Source organism: Trichomycterus rosablanca, chromosome 20, assembly GCF_030014385.1.
Source record: "Trichomycterus rosablanca isolate fTriRos1 chromosome 20, fTriRos1.hap1, whole genome shotgun sequence".
Lineage (NCBI taxonomy): Eukaryota > Metazoa > Chordata > Actinopteri > Siluriformes > Trichomycteridae > Trichomycterus > Trichomycterus rosablanca.
The window spans coordinates 3,763,215-3,782,709 of NC_086007.1; the positions used below are offsets into that span (position 1 = coordinate 3,763,215).

The 19,495-nt window shown below is 41.2% G+C and overlaps 1 protein-coding gene across 1 annotated transcript in view; it reads left to right on the top strand.

Moving 5' to 3' along the window:
- frya (furry homolog a (Drosophila)) overlaps positions 1–19,495 on the top strand; it is a 68,549-nt gene that overhangs the window by 9,219 nt on the left and 39,835 nt on the right. Inside the window, exons 3-24 of the mRNA XM_063016310.1 lie at positions 57–110; positions 3,254–3,393; positions 4,819–4,909; positions 5,791–5,870; positions 5,953–6,033; positions 6,125–6,293; positions 6,498–6,590; positions 6,793–6,891; positions 6,985–7,086; positions 9,548–9,651; positions 13,505–13,613; positions 14,169–14,255; positions 14,378–14,549; positions 14,884–15,016; positions 15,356–15,463; positions 16,244–16,499; positions 16,662–16,844; positions 17,013–17,096; positions 18,260–18,519; positions 18,624–18,813; positions 18,976–19,100; positions 19,384–19,441. Coding sequence (XP_062872380.1) covers positions 57–110; positions 3,254–3,393; positions 4,819–4,909; positions 5,791–5,870; positions 5,953–6,033; positions 6,125–6,293; positions 6,498–6,590; positions 6,793–6,891; positions 6,985–7,086; positions 9,548–9,651; positions 13,505–13,613; positions 14,169–14,255; positions 14,378–14,549; positions 14,884–15,016; positions 15,356–15,463; positions 16,244–16,499; positions 16,662–16,844; positions 17,013–17,096; positions 18,260–18,519; positions 18,624–18,813; positions 18,976–19,100; positions 19,384–19,441 — 2,778 coding nt within the window. The remainder of the gene's footprint in view (positions 1–56; positions 111–3,253; positions 3,394–4,818; positions 4,910–5,790; positions 5,871–5,952; positions 6,034–6,124; positions 6,294–6,497; positions 6,591–6,792; positions 6,892–6,984; positions 7,087–9,547; positions 9,652–13,504; positions 13,614–14,168; positions 14,256–14,377; positions 14,550–14,883; positions 15,017–15,355; positions 15,464–16,243; positions 16,500–16,661; positions 16,845–17,012; positions 17,097–18,259; positions 18,520–18,623; positions 18,814–18,975; positions 19,101–19,383; positions 19,442–19,495) is intronic.

Sequence of the window (19,495 nt, forward strand, 5' to 3'; positions counted from 1 at the left end):
TTTTGAATTATAGACTTTTAAATGATCTAAACAGTATTTCTGTTATTATTTTACAGGAGAAGCCATTAACTAAATCACTGCAGAGGGGAGAGGATCCACAGTTTGACCAGGTTAGTTCATGTTGCCCTGCTATGCTCATTATTACACTATTTGCATAAATATAGACACAAATAGACTCTGTAATCAGTGTAATATCCAGGAAAATGTCAGTGGCTGCAGAGTCAGAAATCTTTTAGCCTGATCATCTACGATAATGGTTAATCCAGGTTTATACATTATTAAGATGCATATGGATTTGTCTGCTCCATAGACATGAATGACTCACAGCAGATATAGCTAAAGATCGAAGTTAGCTTAAGACAAGCGAACAGAAGATTTAAGACAAACATAAGCATAAGAAAAGGCTTTTGCTGAGCAGGGTATAAAGTGGGTATAAAGAGTCTTGGAAAGTTCTCCCAAGTGACTCCCAATCCAGCCTTCCCACCCTCAGACGTGGCTAGTTTTGTCTGTTTAGTGGCAAGACTCGAAACTGAGTCTTAGTGGTGGTTTTTTAGCTTATTAAACCACTGCACCACCTGAACGCCAATCAAGGCATTTTACATCAAGGGTTCTTTAAAAATTTTCTGCACTTTTTAAAACTCTATTTATTAAGAATTTCAAAAAACAATTTACATCACTTTTCTACAGTCACCTTCCTTTTGCGATGCATTTTTCCCCAGTGTCGTACCAACTGTTTAATGCCACTGACACACCGCTGCTTTCACATCATCATCACATGAAAATCTTCTTCCCCTTAAAGCTTCTTTGAGCGACTAAAACGGTGGAAATCAGATGGAGCTACATCCGGACTATAAGCGTCCGTCAGTCTCTCAGACACGACCGATTACTACTCCCACCCTCTCTGTCTCCAACCAAAATATAAAAGATTCTTCATATAGTCAGTTTATGTTATTCAAGTAAGGCTAGGGCAGGGTGAGACAACAAAAGCAAGAAAAAATACTAATGCAGGCCTGGTAATGCAATACAAACTGGAACAAGGCAAGAGACATGAAAAAGAGACATGGATGAGAAGAGAGAGCAGTGAAGTGGAAAGGAGGGATGAAATATCGTAGAAATAGAGCTGGCGAGGTAAAAAGGGAAGGAGCTTCGATGAAGGAAAGGGGTCGTGAGGCGGGTTGGAACTGAGGTGGAACAGTGAGCTGTTTATTCTGAACTGTAGGAGAAGAATCGTCTCTCTGTGAGTGGGCTGAAAGATCAGGAACTACAAACACACACACACACACACACACACACAAGTACTAGCCTTGTAAGTCCTGAAAAGGTGTGTTATCAACCTTCACACACACACTTACACACCAACACCCATACACACTCAATCTCACATACATCTAATAGAATCACAACAGATTTCACTTCTGTTCATAATCAGTGTACAACTGTAAATGTTTACATTGACAGTATGTGTACATGGCCCTACAGTCAGTAGCTGTTTTATCAGGTACGTGGTCCTACAGTCAGTAGCTGTTTTATCAGGTACATGGTCCTACTGTGAGTAGCTGTTTTATCAGGTACGTGGTCCTACAGTCAGTAGCTGTTTTATCAGGTACATGGTCCTACTGTGAGTAGCTGTTTTATTAGGTACATGTTTCTACAGTCAGTAGCTGTTTTATCAGGTACGTGGTCCTACAGTCAGTAGCTGTTTTATCAGGTACATGGCCCTACAGTCAGTAGCTGTTTTATCAGGTACATGGTCCTACAGTCAGTAGCTGTTTTGTCAGGTACATGGCCCTACAGTCAGTAGCTGTTTTATCAGGTACGTGGTCCTACAGTCAGTAGCTGTTTTATCAGGTACATGGTCCTACAGTCAGTAGCTGTTTTATCAGGTACATGGTCCTACAGTCAGTAGCTGTTTTATCATGTACATGTTTCTACAGTCAGTAGCTGTTTTATCAGGTACGTGGTCCTACAGTCAGTAGCTGTTTTATCATGTACATGTTTCTACAGTCAGTAGCTGTTTTATCAGGTACATGGTCCTACAGTCAGTAGCTGTTTTATCATGTACATGTTTCTACAGTCAGTAGCTGTTTTATCAGGTACGTGGTCCTACAGTCAGTAGCTGTTTTATCATGTACATGTTTCTACAGTCAGTAGCTGTTTTATCAGGTACATGGTCCTACAGTCAGTAGCTGTTTTATCAGGTACATGGTCCTACAGTCAGTAGCTGTTTTATCATGTACATGTTTCTACAGTCAGTAGCTGTTTTATCAGGTACATGTTTCTACAGTCAGTAGCTGTTTTATCAGGTACATGGTCCTACAGTCAGTAGCTGTTTTATCATGTACATGTTTCTACAGTCAGTAGCTGTTTTATCAGGTATATGTTTCTACAGTCAGTAGCTGTTTTATCAGGTACATGGTCCTACAGTCAGTAGCTGTTTTATCAGGTACATGGTCCTACAGTGAGTAGCTGTTTTATCAGGTACATGTTTCTACAGTCAGTAGCTGTTTTATTAGGTACGTGGTCCTACAGTCAGTAGCTGTTTTATCAGGTACATGGCCCTACAGTCAGTAGCTGTTTTATCAGGTACGTGGTCCTACAGTCAGTAGCTGTTTTATCAGGTACATGGTCCTACAGTCAGTAGCTGTTTTATCATGTACATGTTTCTGCAGTCAGTAGCTGTTTTATCAGGTACGTGGTCCTACAGTCAGTAGCTGTTTTATCAGGTACATGTTTCTACAGTCAGTAGCTGTTTTATCAGGTACGTGGTCCTACAGTCAGTAGCTGTTTTATCATGTACATGGGTTAAACCATCTATTGAACAGCAAGAGGTGTCACAGGCACCCAAGGTGAGTACCCACCTACAGTAATCTGAGGAGGGACAAGCCACAATCTGCTGACAGATTGTTGGGCAGCCAAGACTTATTGATACCAGAGGATGTGAAGGCTACAGAGGAGCTACTGTGGATCAGATTGCAGGTCATGTATTACTGGTGATGAGGTGAATGTTTCACTGGCCAGTGTGTAATCAATGGTCAGTCACTGTGCCCCTTTGTGTGAGAAGGAACAAGAAGAGAACTATTAGAGCCCTACAAAATAACCTTCAGCGGGCTACTGGTGTGCATGCTTCTGACCAAACTGTCCGAAACAGACTCCATTCTCTTCACATGTGAGAGCAGGTTCACACTGAGCATGTGACAGGTGTCAAAATAAAAAGGTCACTAGTTTGATTCTTTAATATCTGCTTTACTTTCAGTTGATCAGCTCAATGAGTTCTCTGGCTGAATACTGTCTGCCGTCTATCCTTCGCACGCTGTTCGACTGGTACAGGAGGCAGAACGGAGTGGACGATGAGTCACATGAGTACAGACCACGCTCCAGCACAAAGTCCAAAAAGTACGACTTATTAAGTGTATTAAGCTGAATTACATGTGGAATAAAGAGTTAGTACTGACCGTGTACAGATCACTATTTAGGGCAGTGATAGCCCAGAGGTTTAACTACTGGACTATTGTTTGGAAGGTTGGTGGTTCGAGCTTCACCACCGCTAAGTTGCCACCGTTTGGCTCCCCTGAGCCCTCAACTGCTTGCATTGCATTTGTTTTCAATTTTAAGTTTTTTTGGATAAAAAGTATCTGCTAAATGTGTTAAATGTACACAAGTTAGAGTATGTGTTGAGTATTTTATTCATAAAAATGTAGTTTTTTATGTCAGATCTTTACAAATTTTTATTTTGCTCCTCAAATCATTTGAGAACGGGGTATAGAAACCTAGTTCAATTACATCATTGTGTCTGCATCAGTCAGAACATAAACACAACTGTGTTTCTTAGACTGCTTTTTTATTAAATCATGGTCTTGTAGTTTATGCTAATATGTTGTTTTTTGGGAGTCGAGACAGCGACTGTTACAGACACTGATGTCATTGGTCTGTTTTTTCTGGCTTTTTCTTATAATTGGTTTGAGAAACAGCAATGCACTTATAGACACCTTGACATTTGACAGCTTTTTTCTGACATTTATAAAAGGCAAATGTTACTGTTCCAGTGTAGGTTAGGTTTAAAAATATCTGCAGTTGAGAAGGGCACATTGCTGCTCACGCCTCCTGCGACCCGCGGGCAGCCCTTAATGGAACGCCTCTCTATCCGCTAATCAGGGTCCTTACACAGCATTTGAAGACCCCACCCACATATTCCGGTCATCCCTCCCTGCAGGCACTGCCAGTTATGCCCGCTAGATGGCGCCCAGCCGACCAGTGTCTCTAACCGAGGAGTTCAGAATCTTGACGCTAGTGTGCTAGCAGAATATCTCGCTGCGCCACCTGGGCGCCCCTGTTAAACTTTTTTTGAGCTTTGTGTTTACTGGTATTGGCACCCAGAACATCAACTCATTTATACTACATAGCACTATTACTATATAATATACCAATATATTTATTAACCCTGCTTTCTTCACATTTAAAATCTTTTTAAACTATTAGTCTATGAGCACATTTTCATTTGCCATGAATTATGAGCTACTGGAGCAGAGGCCTCCACAGTCAAGGAAGTTTTGAAATGTATGAAAACTCATTTTTAATGAATCATGAAATAATAAGGTTGATTGGTCTACTTAGAAAAAAGTGCACAAAGTGAGATCCAAAACATGGTTTGAGAGGAAGCCCAATTAAACCACATCCAGCTTAGTAGTGATCTACAAAGATGATTGGACCTGTGCTTCTAGCTTTGTGTCATCTAGAAGAAAAAGTGTCTGTAAGAACACAAACAATACATGAATCTGTAATGATATGAATCATACATGATTGATACATTTTTTCTCTCAGTGATGAACAGCAGAAGGACTACCTCTTGGAGAGGAGAGATCTGGCCATTGACTTCATCTTCTCCCTCGTTCTTATTGAAGTCCTCAAACAGGTACCGTGAGACACTTTTACAACTAGAAACCTTAAATGTTGTGGAACATTTCAAAGCTAGAGACATCGGCAGGTGTTTCGATGTTTTCAGTAAAATCTTCTGTGACTTGCTGTGAGTACGCTGTCAATAATCCTTTGGAGAACTGTCAGCAGATCGGTCACTCCTAAGTGGATTTATTCAGAATTTTATGGTATTTAGCTGAGGAAGATTTATATTCCACCTGGCTGGCTTAAAGCAGAGACATTTAACTCTGTTAAAGGTTGTGCTCAATTAGCTATACTGACCCACCAGTTAAATAAATATGTTTATTTCTTAGTAAAAAATCTTTGTTTGACAAATATGCAGTAATAGAGGCAGTTGGAAAAGGTGCTTATCTTTCATTAGGATTACCAGTCGATACTGTCTAGATTCATATACTATATACTATATATTCATATACTTTTCTACTGGATTCATCTTTACAACATAAAGCATCAGATTACTCCAGAGAGCATCAACTTCTAACACTGCTCATGCTGGTGCCTCGACCAGACAGAATAATTTGCTGTTCTTATACTTTTAATTCTCAGACATAATCAGTTGTCTTAGTTGAGTGTCTGGCCAGGATGACTGAGACTTGATCCCTGATCTCCTTGGTGGAGGGCTAGCGAAGCAGACTGCTGCTCCATCAGAGCCGCTATCAAGTCTATATTTGATTTAAATGTTCAGTTTGGACGATTTTATCCATCATAGGCCCATGATTGATAAGATTCAGTCGTAGGCTTCTCATTACTTCTAGGGAATAAGAAATAAAAATGGACTTATGTGGTAAACATAAAAAAACAAAAAAAACAACACGAGATAAATATAAATGTACTGATGTATATGTCTCTTATGTTTAGATGCCTCTCCACCCAGGCGTGGACACTTTGGTACTGGAAGTCATTGACCTGGCCTTTAAGCACTTTAAATATATAGAAGGGTAAATACTTTTTCCTCTCATCCTTTTTTTGTGGGTCTGTGTCGTCCGGTTTAAACCACGCTGTGTTCTTCTGTCCTCACAGGTACCACAGTCCTAACGTGGCCAACATGCATATCGTAGCAGATCTCTATGCTGAAGTCATAGGAGTCCTGGCTCAGGCAAAGTACGGCAAAGCTACACCATTCATATAGAAAAACTTTTGTGGGTATACATGTACTGTCTGTTTTTCTGATCCTCTGTTACCTTGCTCTTAGGTTTCCTGCAGTAAAAAAGAAGTTCTTGAGTGAACTGAAGGAGCTGCGTCAGAAGGAGCAGAACCCCGGCATGGTCCAGAGCACTATTAGTCTTATTATGGGCCTCAAGTTTTTTAGGGTGAAGATGTACCCCGTCGAGGAGTTTGAGGCATCTTTTCAGTTCATGCAGGTAGTACGAGCGTACGGAGAAAATGCTAATAGTGATAAAAGCAGTGATACAGAAGCAGACATCTGTAGTGTTTACATTTCTCTACCTCGCTTAGGTCGCATACAGACCTCTGTAGTGTTTAAAATGATGCTATTGTAATCTAAATTCATCACTATAGACAATATCATGCATGTAAATCCATTTATCATCCTTGTTTGTTTACAGGAGTGTGCACAGTACTACCTGGAAGTGAAGGACAAGGATATAAAGCAGGCCCTGGCCGGCCTCTTTGTCGAGATTTTGATCCCTGTCGCAGCGGTCAGTTACTCACTGTTTTCCTTTTAAAAAATCCATATTACTTTTTTCTCATGATCTGCACTTCTGTTCCTCTCTGCTGATTGTTCTCTAGCAGATCAACATCGGTCTGGTTTATATTGATGAGCAATCAGTTGTCCAGTTGTCCATAATAAATGCACTGTATGTGTTCCTGTGTTACATTATGAAGTCTGTTTTCATTCAGGCGGTGAAGAACGAGGTGAACGTTCCCTGTCTGAGGAATTTTGTGGAGAGTTTGTATGAAACTACGTTGGATCTGTCCACTCGGAAGAAGCACTCGCTGGTCAGACATTAGCTTTTTATTCATTTCTAAGCCTTTCTTACTTACAGATATCAGATATCAGTGATTGAATATCATCTGCATTTCTCTCCGCAGGCTCTGTACCCACTGGTGACATGTTTACTGTGTGTCAGTCAGAAACAGTTCTTCCTCAGCAGATGGCACGTCTTCCTCACTAACTGCCTCTCCAACCTGAAGGTAAAGATTCTTCCATTTACTTTGACTTTTATTTGATTGCAGACAGAATGAACCAAAGATATTTCATGTTTTGTTAATAAACATTCATCGCTGCATTTCAGGCCTGCAACACATTACAAAAAAGTTAAGACGGGGGCAATTTAGGGCTAGTAATTAGATTAGAAAATCTAAATTATGATGTGATTTCAAACAGCTTATGTCAGCAGGTGATTACAATCATATTTTGGAACAAAAGCAGCATCTACAAAAGCCTCTGAGGAACAGAAAATGAGCAGAGGATCTCCAGTTTGTCCACAAATTCATGAGAAAATTATTGAAATTGCAAATTGCATATTTCACCCTCTACAGTGCAAAATATTATTAAACGATTCAAGCAATCGGGAGGAATTTGAGTGTTTAAAGAGCAACGGTGCAAGCCTAAGCTGAACACCCATGATCTCTGATTCCTCAGACGGCACCACAAGAACCATCATTCATCAATACCTGATATAATGACATGCCCACTTCCCCAATGGACATTAGTCAATCATTTCCATGCAGACCCTTGACTGGCCGATAGCACCACTTAGATTTGAACCCTAGATCCACAGTTCTTAGCAGTAGTGAGGTTTACTATTTGGATTTGTGATAAATTAAAGTTTTTAAGTCAGAATTGAGACTGAGGACTGAGACTGAATTCTTACTGCTTATTTTTATGTTTACCCCTGTATACAGTACAGTGTACAAGGCCACAAGTCTGATTACTAGTGAACATGTACAGTGTATCACAAAAGTGAGTACACCCCTCACATTTCTGCAAATATTTCATTATATCTTTTCATGGGACAACACTATAGACATGAAACTTGGATATAACTTAGAGTAGTCAGTGTACAACTTGTATAGCAGTGTAGATTTACTGTCTTCTGAAAATAACTCAACACACAGCCATTAATGTCTAAATGGCTGGCAACATAAGTGAGTACACCCCACAGTGAACATGTCCAAATTGTGCCCAAATGTGTCGTTGTCCCTCCCTGGTGTCGTGTGTCAAGGTCCCAGGTGTAAATGGGGAGCAGGGCTGTTAAATTTGGTGTTTTGGGTACAATTCTCTCATACTGGCCACTGGATATTCAACATGGCACCTCATGGCAAAGAACTCTCTGAGGATGTGAGAAATAGAATTGTTGCTCTCCACAAAGATGGCCTGGGCTATAAGAAGATTGCTAACACCCTGAAACTGAGCTACAGCATGGTGGCCAAGGTCACACTGCGGTTTTCCAGGACAGGTTCCACTCGGAACAGGCTTCGCCAGGGTCGACCAAAGAAGTCGAGTCCACGTGTTCGGCGTCATATCCAGAGGTTGGCTTTAAAAAATAGACACATAAGTGCTGCCAGCATTGCTGCAGAGGTTGAAGACATGGGAGGTCGGCCTGTCAGTGCTCAGACCATACGCCGCACACTGCATCAACTCGGTCTGCATGGTCGTCATCCCAGAAGGAAGCTGACGCACAAGAAAGCCCGCAAACAGTTTGCTGAAGACAAGCAGTCCAAGAACATGGATTACTGGAATGCCCTGTGGTCTGACGAGACCAAGATAAACTTGTTTGGCTCAGATGGTGTCCAGCATGTGTGGCGGCGCCCTGGTGAGAAGTACCAAGACAACTGTATCTTGCCTACAGTCAAGCATGGTGGTGGTAGCATCATGGTCTTGGGCTGCATGAGTGTTGCTGGCACTGGGGAGCTGCGGTTCATTGAGGGAAACATGAATTCCAACATGTACTGTGACATTCTGAAACAGAGCATGATCCCCTCCCTTCGAAAACTGGGCCTCATGGCAGTTTTCCAACAGGATAACGACCCCAAACACAACCTCCAAGATGACAACTGCCTTGCTGAGGAAGCTGAAGGTAAAGGTGATGGACTAAACCCAATTGAGCACCTGTGGCGCATCCTCAAGTGGAAGGTGGAGGAGTTCAAGGTGTCTAACATCCACCAGCTCCGTGATGTCATCATGGAGGAGTGGAAGAGGATTCCAGTAGCAACCTGTGCAGCTCTGGTGAATTCCATGCCCAGGAGGGTTAAGGCAGTGCTGGATAATAATGGTGGTCACACAAAATATTGACACTTTGGGCACAATTTGGACATGTTCACTGTCGGGTGTACTCACTTATGTTGCCAGCCATTTAGACATTAATGGCTGTGTGTTGAGTTATTTTCAGAAGACAGTAAATCTACACTGCTATACAAGTTGTACACTGACTACTCTAAGTTATATCCAAGTTTCATGTCTATAGTGTTGTCCCATGAAAAGATATAATAAAATATTTGCAGAAATGTGAGGGGTGTACTCACTTTTGTGATACACTGTATATGTATACGTGTTATATAAAATACATATAGAAATATATTGTTTTCATGACATAAAGGTGTAGGGATTAGAGGTGAATCTGTGTGATGAACCGTTCTATGATTTTTACAGAGCAAAGACCCGAAGATGGCTCGAGTTGCGCTGGAGTCTCTGTACCGTCTTCTCTGGGTCTACATGATCCGAATTAAATGTGAAAGCAACACTGCGACACAAGGGTGAGTTTGTTCTCATGTTCAACTCTCCTGCAGTTAAAGTCCCGCCGACAGTTCCTCTGAGAGCCTCGCACGGGCGGGGTACAGGAAGTGGTGTTTACATCATCATGTTGTACCCATCAATGAAATCTTTCTTAGGGGGTTATGAGTGAACTAGAGTCATAAAAAATAACACACACACCTTATTCCAAGCAGGCAGGTATGTTTGCAGGAGCTGTGTGTGTGTGTGTGTGTGTATGTGTGCGTGAGAGTAAACACACTGCAGAGCTGGGTCCTCTGGGATTTGGTGTGATTAGTGAAGGGGAGCCAGAATTGGGTGGAGTTCAAATTAAACTGCGGACTTGGCTGGAATTTGCCGCTGGGTTTGGTAGCAGCACTGAATGATTTAGGTTCTGAAATGTTCAGTTCAGCCTTACGTACAGTGGGGTCAAAAAGTATTTAGTCAGCCACTGATTGTGCAGGTTCTCCTACTTAGAAAGATGAGAGAGGTCTGTAATTTTCATCATAGGTACACTTCAACTTTGAGAGACAAAATGAGAAAAAAAAATCCAGGAAATCACATTGTAGGATTTTTAAAGAATTTATTCGTAAATTATGGTGGAAAATAAGTATTTGGTCACCCACAAACAAGCAAAATTTCTGGCTCTCACAGACCTGTAACTTCTTCTTTAAGAAGCTCTTCTGTCCTCCACTCGTTACCTGTATTAATGGCACCTGTTTGACCTCGTTATCTGTATAAAAGACACCTGTCCACAACCTCAAACAGTCAGACTCCAAACTCAACCATGGCCAAGACCAAAGAGCTGTCGAAGGACACCAGGAAGAAAATTGTAGACCTGCACCAGGCTGGGAAGAGTAAATCTACAATAGGCAAGCAGGTTGGTGTGAATAAATCAACTGTGGGAGCAATTGTAAGAAAATGGAAGACATACAAGACCATTGATAATCTCCCTTGATCCCGTGGGGTCAAAATGATCATGAGAACGGTGAGCAAAAAATCCCAGAACTACACGGAGGGACCTGATGAATGACCTGCAGAGAGCTGGGACCAAAGTAACAAAGGCTACCATCAGTAACACACTACGCCGAGAGGGACTCAAATCCTGCAGTGCCAGGCGTGTCCCCCTGCTTAAGCCAGTACATGTCCAGGCCCGTCTGATGTTTGCCAGAGAGCATATGGATGATCCAGAAGAGGATTGGGAGAATATCATGTGGTGAGATTAAACCAAAATGGAACTTTTTGGTAAAAACTCAACTCGTCGTGTTTGGAGGAAGAAGAAAAACCCAAGAACACGATACCTACTGTGCAGCATGGGGGTGGAAACATCATGCTTTGGGGCTGTTTTTCTGCAAAGGGGACAGGACGGCTGATCCGTGTTAAGGGAAGAATGAACGGGGCCATGTATCGTGAGATTTTAAGCCAAAACCTCCTTCCATCAGTGAGAGCATTGAAGATGGAACGTGGCTGGGTCTTCCAGCATGACAATGATCCCAAACACACCGCTCGGGCAATGAAGGAGTGGCTCCGTAAAAAGCATTTCAAGGTCCTGGAGTGGCCTAGCCAGTCTCCAGACCTCAACCCCATAGAAAATTTGTGGAGTCTGTGTTGCCCAGCGACATCCCCAAAACATCACTGCTCTAGAGGAGATCTGCATGGAGGAATGGGCCAAAATACCAGCTACAGTGTGTGCAAACCTGGTGAAGACTTACAGGAAACGTTTGACCTCTGTCATTGCCAACAAAGGTTATGTTACAAAGTATTGAGTTGAACTTTTGTTATTGACCAAATACTTATTTTCCACCATAATTTACAAATAAATTATTTAAAAATCCTACAATGTGATTTCCTGGATTTGTTTTTCTCATTTTGTCTCTCATAGTTGAAGTGTACCTATGATGAAAATTACAGACCTCTCTCACCTTTCTAAGTAGGAGAACTTGCACAATCAGTGGCTGACTAAATACTTTTTGGCCCCACTGTACTTATCTGATGATTTGTTAGCTTTGCTAAAACAGCCGTGTGTCATTGCTGGAGCTGCTAATTTAGAGAAATGCCAGGCTGACACAGGGTGATGCCAATTTAAATGACTGAATTGAACTGAATTATTTTCTGCTAAATTGTTTGCATTTTATTTTATTTACTTTGTCCTGGTCAGTGTCATGGAGGGTCCAGTTCTAGCTGATAGCCACACGTTGACTGTTTTTATGCACATTTAAGTTCTGTCATATTGTTTATTGTTTTCTTCAAATGTAATGGGTCAAATATATACACACAGCAACTAAGATTTTTAGTTTGGTCTAGAAAGGCCTTCTTATCAATTTTCTTTCATTATAATTGCTGTTAATTTTTTTGTGCCAAGGTTAATAGCTACTGTTATTACTGTACTATAATATAAACTACTGTGAGGGTGGCACTGTGGCTTGGTGGGTAGCATTGTCGCCTTACAGCAAGAAGGTCCTGGGTTCAATTCCCAAGTGGAGCAGTCTGGGTCCTTTCTGTGAGGAGTTTGCATGTTTGTTTCCTACGGGTGCCCCGGGTTTCCTCCCATGGAGGTACTAAAATGGCTTTTAGATGTGTGTGCGTGTGTGTGTGTGTTAAGATGTAAATGTGTTTGTGTGTATGTCTTCCCTGTGATGGACTGGCGCCCTGTCTAGGGTGTTTCTGTGAGCCTTGTGCCCATTGAGAGTTGGAATAGGGTCCAGCACCCCCGTTACCCTGATTAGGATAAGCGGTCTAGAAAGTGAGTGAGAGAGTGAAAACAATATAAACAAAACGTGTTTTTACAACAGGCAAGACATGTAAATCATTAATTACAATGATCTAAATGACAATGACAATCATTTTGATTGTTTGAATGAAATGTCATAATGTATTTTTTGTTTGGGCAGTGTTGGGCAAGGTACTGACCTACTGTCCAAAAGGTCACTGGTTCAAGGCACACCAAGTTGCCACTTTTGAAGCCCCTGATAAAACAAACCGTTTAACCCTTAATTGCTTAAATTGTCATCCACTTTTTTGTTCATGTGGATGAGATCTGATAGGACTTCCTGGTGTTGCAGGCTATGATTAGCAGAGACTCATTTGGGAGCTGGAGGCTCATTTTACACTGCTGACCTCCAGCATAATTAATTTTAGTAGCTTGTAAAAATCTGACCTGGGATTAGCAGGTCTCAGGTCAAACAGCCGCCTCAGCTAATCACCAGTCAGTTTGCCCCCCCCCCCCCCCCCCACACACACACACACACACTCACTCACCATGACTTTAATGGCCAGCACAAAGGGGTCATGCTGGAACTGTCACTGTCAATTATTCATTGCATTGAGTTTTAATACTTTAAATTAAAAGTCATTTTTCGAGGACTGTGGTGAGGCTCTGAACTACTAATTAAATTGTTAGTACTCGGGTGGCGCAGCAATAAAAAAACAGGCTGGCACACCAGAGCTGACATCTTGAACTGAGTTTGAATCTCAGCCCTGATACCCGCAGGGTGGGCACCTGTACTGATAATGATTGGCTCATCCGTCAGGGTTGGATGCTGGAGGTAATTCTTCATAACTGATGCAATGACTATCAGTGTGGTCAGTGCGTGACTATCCATGCGGGAGCCCTATATGAACTCGTCTTGTGTCGGCTACGGCACACGTGTTGGAGTGGGAGTTAGTCACAGCTTTCCTTAGTCAGGAGTGGAAGGTCTGCAGCAGTAGAGAGGAAGCGAAATGCAATTGGGTAATTGGACATGACTAGATTAGGAGGAAAAAATTGAGCAAGGCTATTATCAATAACTGTTATAACTGTTGCTTCTTAGTTCCCACTGTTTATTTTTAATAATTGTGGTCTTTCCTTTTATTCCACAGTCGTCTCAACAACATTGTCACCACGTTGTTTCCGAAGGGGTCTCGCAGTGTGGTCCCAAAAGACATGCCTCTCAACATCTTTGTTAAAATCATTCAGTTTATTTCACAGGTAAGAAAGTGCGCACAAATAAAATCTAATTTATATAAACATCTGATTACATTTAATAATCCTGTTATCTGATTATTATTATTTCTTAAAATCTCTCCTTTAATTTCATTTGTAATATGTTATACATGTAAAGTGATCTTGGGTATAAGACAGTCGCTATATAAATAAAACTTATAATCCCAAGGTCTTTTGATTAACTGTAAGGGTTGATGGGTTACAAGAAAAATCAAATATTGTTTTCATTTTTAATTATTATGTTTAGTGCCTTTTAACTAAGGAAACCAATCAGTGTATTTAAAACCAAAAGTTTGCATACTCTCAGCCATGAGCCTGTTGGACGTTCCATTCCAAAACCGTAGACATTAACATGAAGCATATAATCACTTTTATTCATGTTAGCAATGGGTGTGGCTAAAACTTTACTTTATTAGGTTTCTTTATATTTTTGGCCATTCATTGTAAGTGTATGTGACCATAACGTCAATAAATACATATTTGATCATGTTTTGAACCTAATTATTTTAAATTCTTTTTGTCGTCTGTGCTTTGTTACAGGAGCGACTTGATTTTGCCATGAAGGAAATTATCTTTGACCTTTTGTCTGTGGGAAAATCTGCAAAAACCTTCAGTCTTAATCCAGAGGTACGTTTAACTTTTCAGTTATAATTTTTACCTTTTGCATGTCAGTTCAGATATGATTTTTCACTTTTATTTATAACAGGCAGCTTGAATACTCAATAACATTATTACTGTGTGTGTTTTAGAGAATGAATATTGGTCTGCGAGCGTTCCTGGTCATTGCTGACAGGCTACAACAGAAGGATGGAGATCCACCGATGCCCAACACAGGAGCAACGCTGCCGTCTGGAAATACACTGCGGGTCAAAAAGACCTACCTGAGCAAAACCCTCACTGAAGACGAAGCCAAACTCATAGGTACTGAAAACATGCAGTCACCAACGTTATACCTTCTGTTAAATTTCACTTTCTCAGTATTTATTATGCAGGAATAAACCGGCAGCCATTAAATAATTTACTGTGTACAGTCATTAATTGTAAAACTATTGGGTGGATTTGTGCCACATAACACCAGGGTCCAAATTCAGCTTCATCTTTGGTCATCATCTGTAATAAGTCTGGCATGGTCACGGTTCTCCCTATGACCATGATTACTTGATCATTGTAATTAAAAAGACTTTTTCTATCTTACATTAAAAGATTTGAGTGATCCAAAGGCCACCTTTTTACATTTGTGTTTTGTTCTTTATAGGAATGTCTCTCTATTACTCCCAAGTACGTAAAGCCATCGATAACATCCTGAGGCATCTGGATAAAGAAGTGGGTCGCTGTATGATGCTCACCAACGCACAGATGCTCAACAAAGAACCGGAGGACATGATCACGTACGTTTCACACCATGCCTGACATTTAGAGCTGTGATTCTCAACTGGTTTAGTTCAGGTTCAAGATTGTAAAATGGTCAGGAAGTCATAAAGTGACTCACTAGTTCTGGTGACATGTTTTATAAAGGGAAATGGAGAGATTTAAACAAACAGAGAATTTAATTTAACAAACTCATCGCATCTCTTAATTACAGCAACATTAATTTGATTAGATTTGGACGTCAGAGTTTTGAAGTAGTCTTTTCGATATTGGCTACACTTAATGACCCATCAATAACACCGATTACCACTCTGATTTACAGTTCTGTTCTAATTATTTTACTTTGTGTTGTGTGGTAGTGGGGAGAGGAAGACTAAGATCGACCTGTTTAGAACTTGTGTGGCCGCCATCCCTCGTATCCTGCCTGATGGAATGAGTAAACCAGAACTCGTTGACCTGCTGGCTCGGTATGTGTGTTTTGGAGAAAACAATGAAAGTTGTTCATTTTTAAACTGGACATCCAAAAAACTTGTCTTATTGTTATTATTATTATTATTATTATTATTGTATTGTTGTTTTGTTGTTGTTGTTGTTGTTGTTGTTGTTATTATTATTACTGTTTGCTGATATAAGAAAAGTGTTATAATTTACATGTAAAGATAATCTCTGTATGTCATATTGTTCCAAACTTTGTCCATTTCTAAGTTATTGAGGTTACAGTGATCCTGGAAGCAATCAGAGATAGAATATTTAAAGCAAACAGGGTGCACAATACCACAATTCTAGGAACCACAGCAAAGAGATTTTTTAATTTTTAATTTCTTGAATTAATTTTTGAAACACTGTGGATAATTAATAACAGATTGATTTGGTAAAAATGGCATTTTAATCTATTTAAGTGCACAGAAAGTCAAGGGGTCTAAATATTTTCTGAATCCACTATTATTCAAGAACAACCAGAAAACAGGTCTAAAGCAGCTTTATAAAAAATTTGACCAATAAGATCTGTGCAATAAATCTAACTTCAGTTTATTATTGTGCACTTTGACGGACTAGCTCCCTGTGAGTGTACCATTGTTTCTATTAATTTGTTTTAAATCTGATTAACTGTATATGACCATTCATACCAAACATTTATTTTTGGGATCTAGATTTTTTGGGGGACTCCGGACCCACCATGAGCCTAAAGATACATTAATAGTAATAATAATTCCTGTATCACGTGACTCTGTGTATTCTGTGTGTAGGTTAACCATCCACATGGACGACGAGTTGCGTCTGATAGCTCAGAATTCTCTCCAGAGTCTGTTACTGGACTTCTCAGACTGGAGGGAGGAGGTGCTGCTGGGTTACACTGGTTTTCTGCTGAGGGAGGTACAGGATACCCAGCAATCACTGCTGCACTCCTCTATCAAACTGCTCCACCAGCTCCTCACTCAATGGAGAGTGGCACTGCTTACCTCCAACAGGAGCAACGAACAGTCCAACATCTGCTCTACAGAGGTAACACTATGGAAAGATTCATTCAGGGTCAGAACATTACATTCTGGGGATCATCTGCAATATCCTACAGCGTTTCTGACATGCTATGTTAGAATATTCATTCATTCATCTGTACATTTTCATATCCTGTCCATGCTAAATCTGTGTGTATGTGTGTGTTAGTTACTGCAGGGTGTACCAGGATCCAGGCCTCGATCTGACGCTGCACCTCTGTCAGTGGTGTTACGAGCTTTAGAGGGTCTTTCCCTGGTGCTACTCTGCTCCTGCCACACCACCACCCGAAAACTGTCCGTGTCTGTACTGAGAGAACTCCGTCTTCTGCTGCTAACTGTCACACACACTGAGGTAACACCACACACAAAGCGATCATAATGAAATGCTCAAACAGCTGTACTTTTTATGTTTGACTGCTATAAATCACACGCTGCTAGAACATGGGTCACACCGTCCACAGTCGGCATCACATTTGGGTGGGACCCCTCATGATAACGTGTGTGTTTCTGTGTTTGACAGGAGGACGAGCGGCCAATGCTGGACGTGCTGGACCAGGCCAGCCAAGTTGTACTGGAGAGCTTCACCCATGTGTTAAGTGACTCGGTGGGTGTATATATATGTATATGTATATATACACTGATCAGTCATAACATTAAAACCACCTCCTTGTTTCTACACTCACTGTCCATTTTATCAGCTCCATTTACCATAGAGAAGTACTTTAAAGTTCTTCAATTATTGACTGTAGTCCATCTGTTTCTCTACATACTTTTTTAGCCTGCTTTTACCCTGTTCTTCAATGGTCAGGACCCCCACAGAGCAGGTATTATTTAGGTGGTGGATCATTCTCAGCACTACCTAGTTGGTCCACCTTGTAGATGTAAAGTCAGAGTCGATCGCTCATCTATTGCTGCTGTTTGAGTTGGTCATCTTCTAGACCTTCATCAGTGGTCACAGAACGCTGCCCACGGGGCGCTGTTGACTTGATATTTTTGGTTGGTGTACTATTCTCAGTCCAGCAGGGACAGTGAGGTGTTTAAAAACTCCATCAGCATTGCTGTGTCTGATCCACTCATACCAGCACAAAACACACTAACACACCACCACCATGTCAGTGTCACTGCAGTGCTGAGAATGATCCACCACCCAAATAATACCTGCTCTGTGGTGGTCCTGTGGGGGTCCTGACCATTGAAGAACAGGGTGAAAGGGGGCTAACAAAGCATGCAGAGAAACAGATGGACTACAATCAGTAATTGTAGAACTACAAAGTGCTTCTATATGGTAAGTGGAGCTGATAAAATGGACAGTGAGTGTAGAAACAAGGAGGTGGTTTTAATGTTATGGCTGATCGGTGTATATGCTGTATGTATGTGTGTGTGTGGTTAAACTCTAGTAAACAGAAGCACTGTGTACAGTCACAGAGTCGCTCTGTTCTCACTCACACTCAGACCGGTGTTAGTCTGACTCTTTATGGGTTAATACACACTAATACAGACTGTATGGTGTCTCTGTATGGTGATCCTTCACCTACTGACACGTTCAGCTAACAGTATTAGCACTGCCAGAAACTCCCAACAACTACCACAAATGTTTACTGTAGCACTTCTCATGATAGGCTTCATAATCAAAAAATCCTAAATTATGTTAATCTCGTTGAGAGAATCTTGCATGAAGCTATAATGTGTCTGAATGTGATATATGAGTATATATCAGTATAAAACAACATCAGCAGCTGATGCTCATTGTCCCTCTGGTTTCTTCAGATGTCTGTACCTTCAGGGCACCAGGCTGATCTGCAGTGGTTGGTGGAGTGGAGCGGATCTCTCCTCAGCAGCCACTACGATGTGTGGAGTCCCTCATCTGTGTGGGTCGTTTCACAGTGGGCACGGGACCCCTGGGCACTCTGCCTCTTCAGCCTGCTGAGACAGGAGCACCTGCCCAAACAGTGTCCGACAGCACTGAGCTACGCCTGGCCCTACGCCTTCACCCGCCTGCAGCTGCTCATGCCGCTCATCGAGCCTGGGTGAGAAGCATGCATCTCCACTCGACCAGGTGTTTGAAAAAAAATTATTAAAGCTTAATTATGCTTAACGTTTTTTTATTTTATTTTATTTGTTGATCCTTTAGCAACCCAGCTAATGCTAAAAAGACAAGTGCGTCAGCTTCAGGTGACAGCTATGTGCCTCTGTGGAGGAATTACCTCATCCTTTGTTTCGGTGTGGCCAAGCCAAGCATCATGAGCCCGGGTCATCTACGAGCCTCTGCGCCCGAAATTATGACCCCTACTAATGATAACGGCTGCAGCTACGATTACAAGGTGAGTAGGATTATTGGTAATGACTCAATTCATGTCTGTTTCTATAAATAAATGTATTTTATTTATGCTCTGTCCTTCTACGAATATAAATTGTAACAGTTGAGCAGATATTACTTCATTAATACATTTATGCGTTCATTTGCTGTGTGTTGTGTGTATCAGGTTGTAGGAACACCGTCAGTGGCTTGGCTCCTGAAGCAGCTCGTTCCACTCATGCGCTCTGAGAGCATTGAAATCACAGAGGCCCTGGTGCTCGGCTTCGGCCGCACCAACTCGCTTATATTCAGGTATGTTTGTCACCAGGAGGAATGTCAAGTATCAGATAGACTGGTGTAAAGCAAACCACTATTGGATTCTTGAACAGTTAAACACATTCTCTGCAGGGAATTTAACTGGGTTAAACACCATGATGTGTTGAATTTGAAATAATTTACACTGCAGAACCATTGTTTACTTACTATTATTACCAACATGTATGTTATGATGTTGTGAATGATGGGAAAAATGTTTAGGCTGGTTGATTATTCTTTCACTGATTTCTCAGTTTAATTTTGGGGGTCTCTCATACAGGGAGCTGATTGAAGAACTTCATCCTCTCATGAAAGAAGCTCTGGAAAGAAGACCAGAGGTCAGTAATTGGGTCATAATATAATTAATGTAATTATCCATTTGTCATTCATAA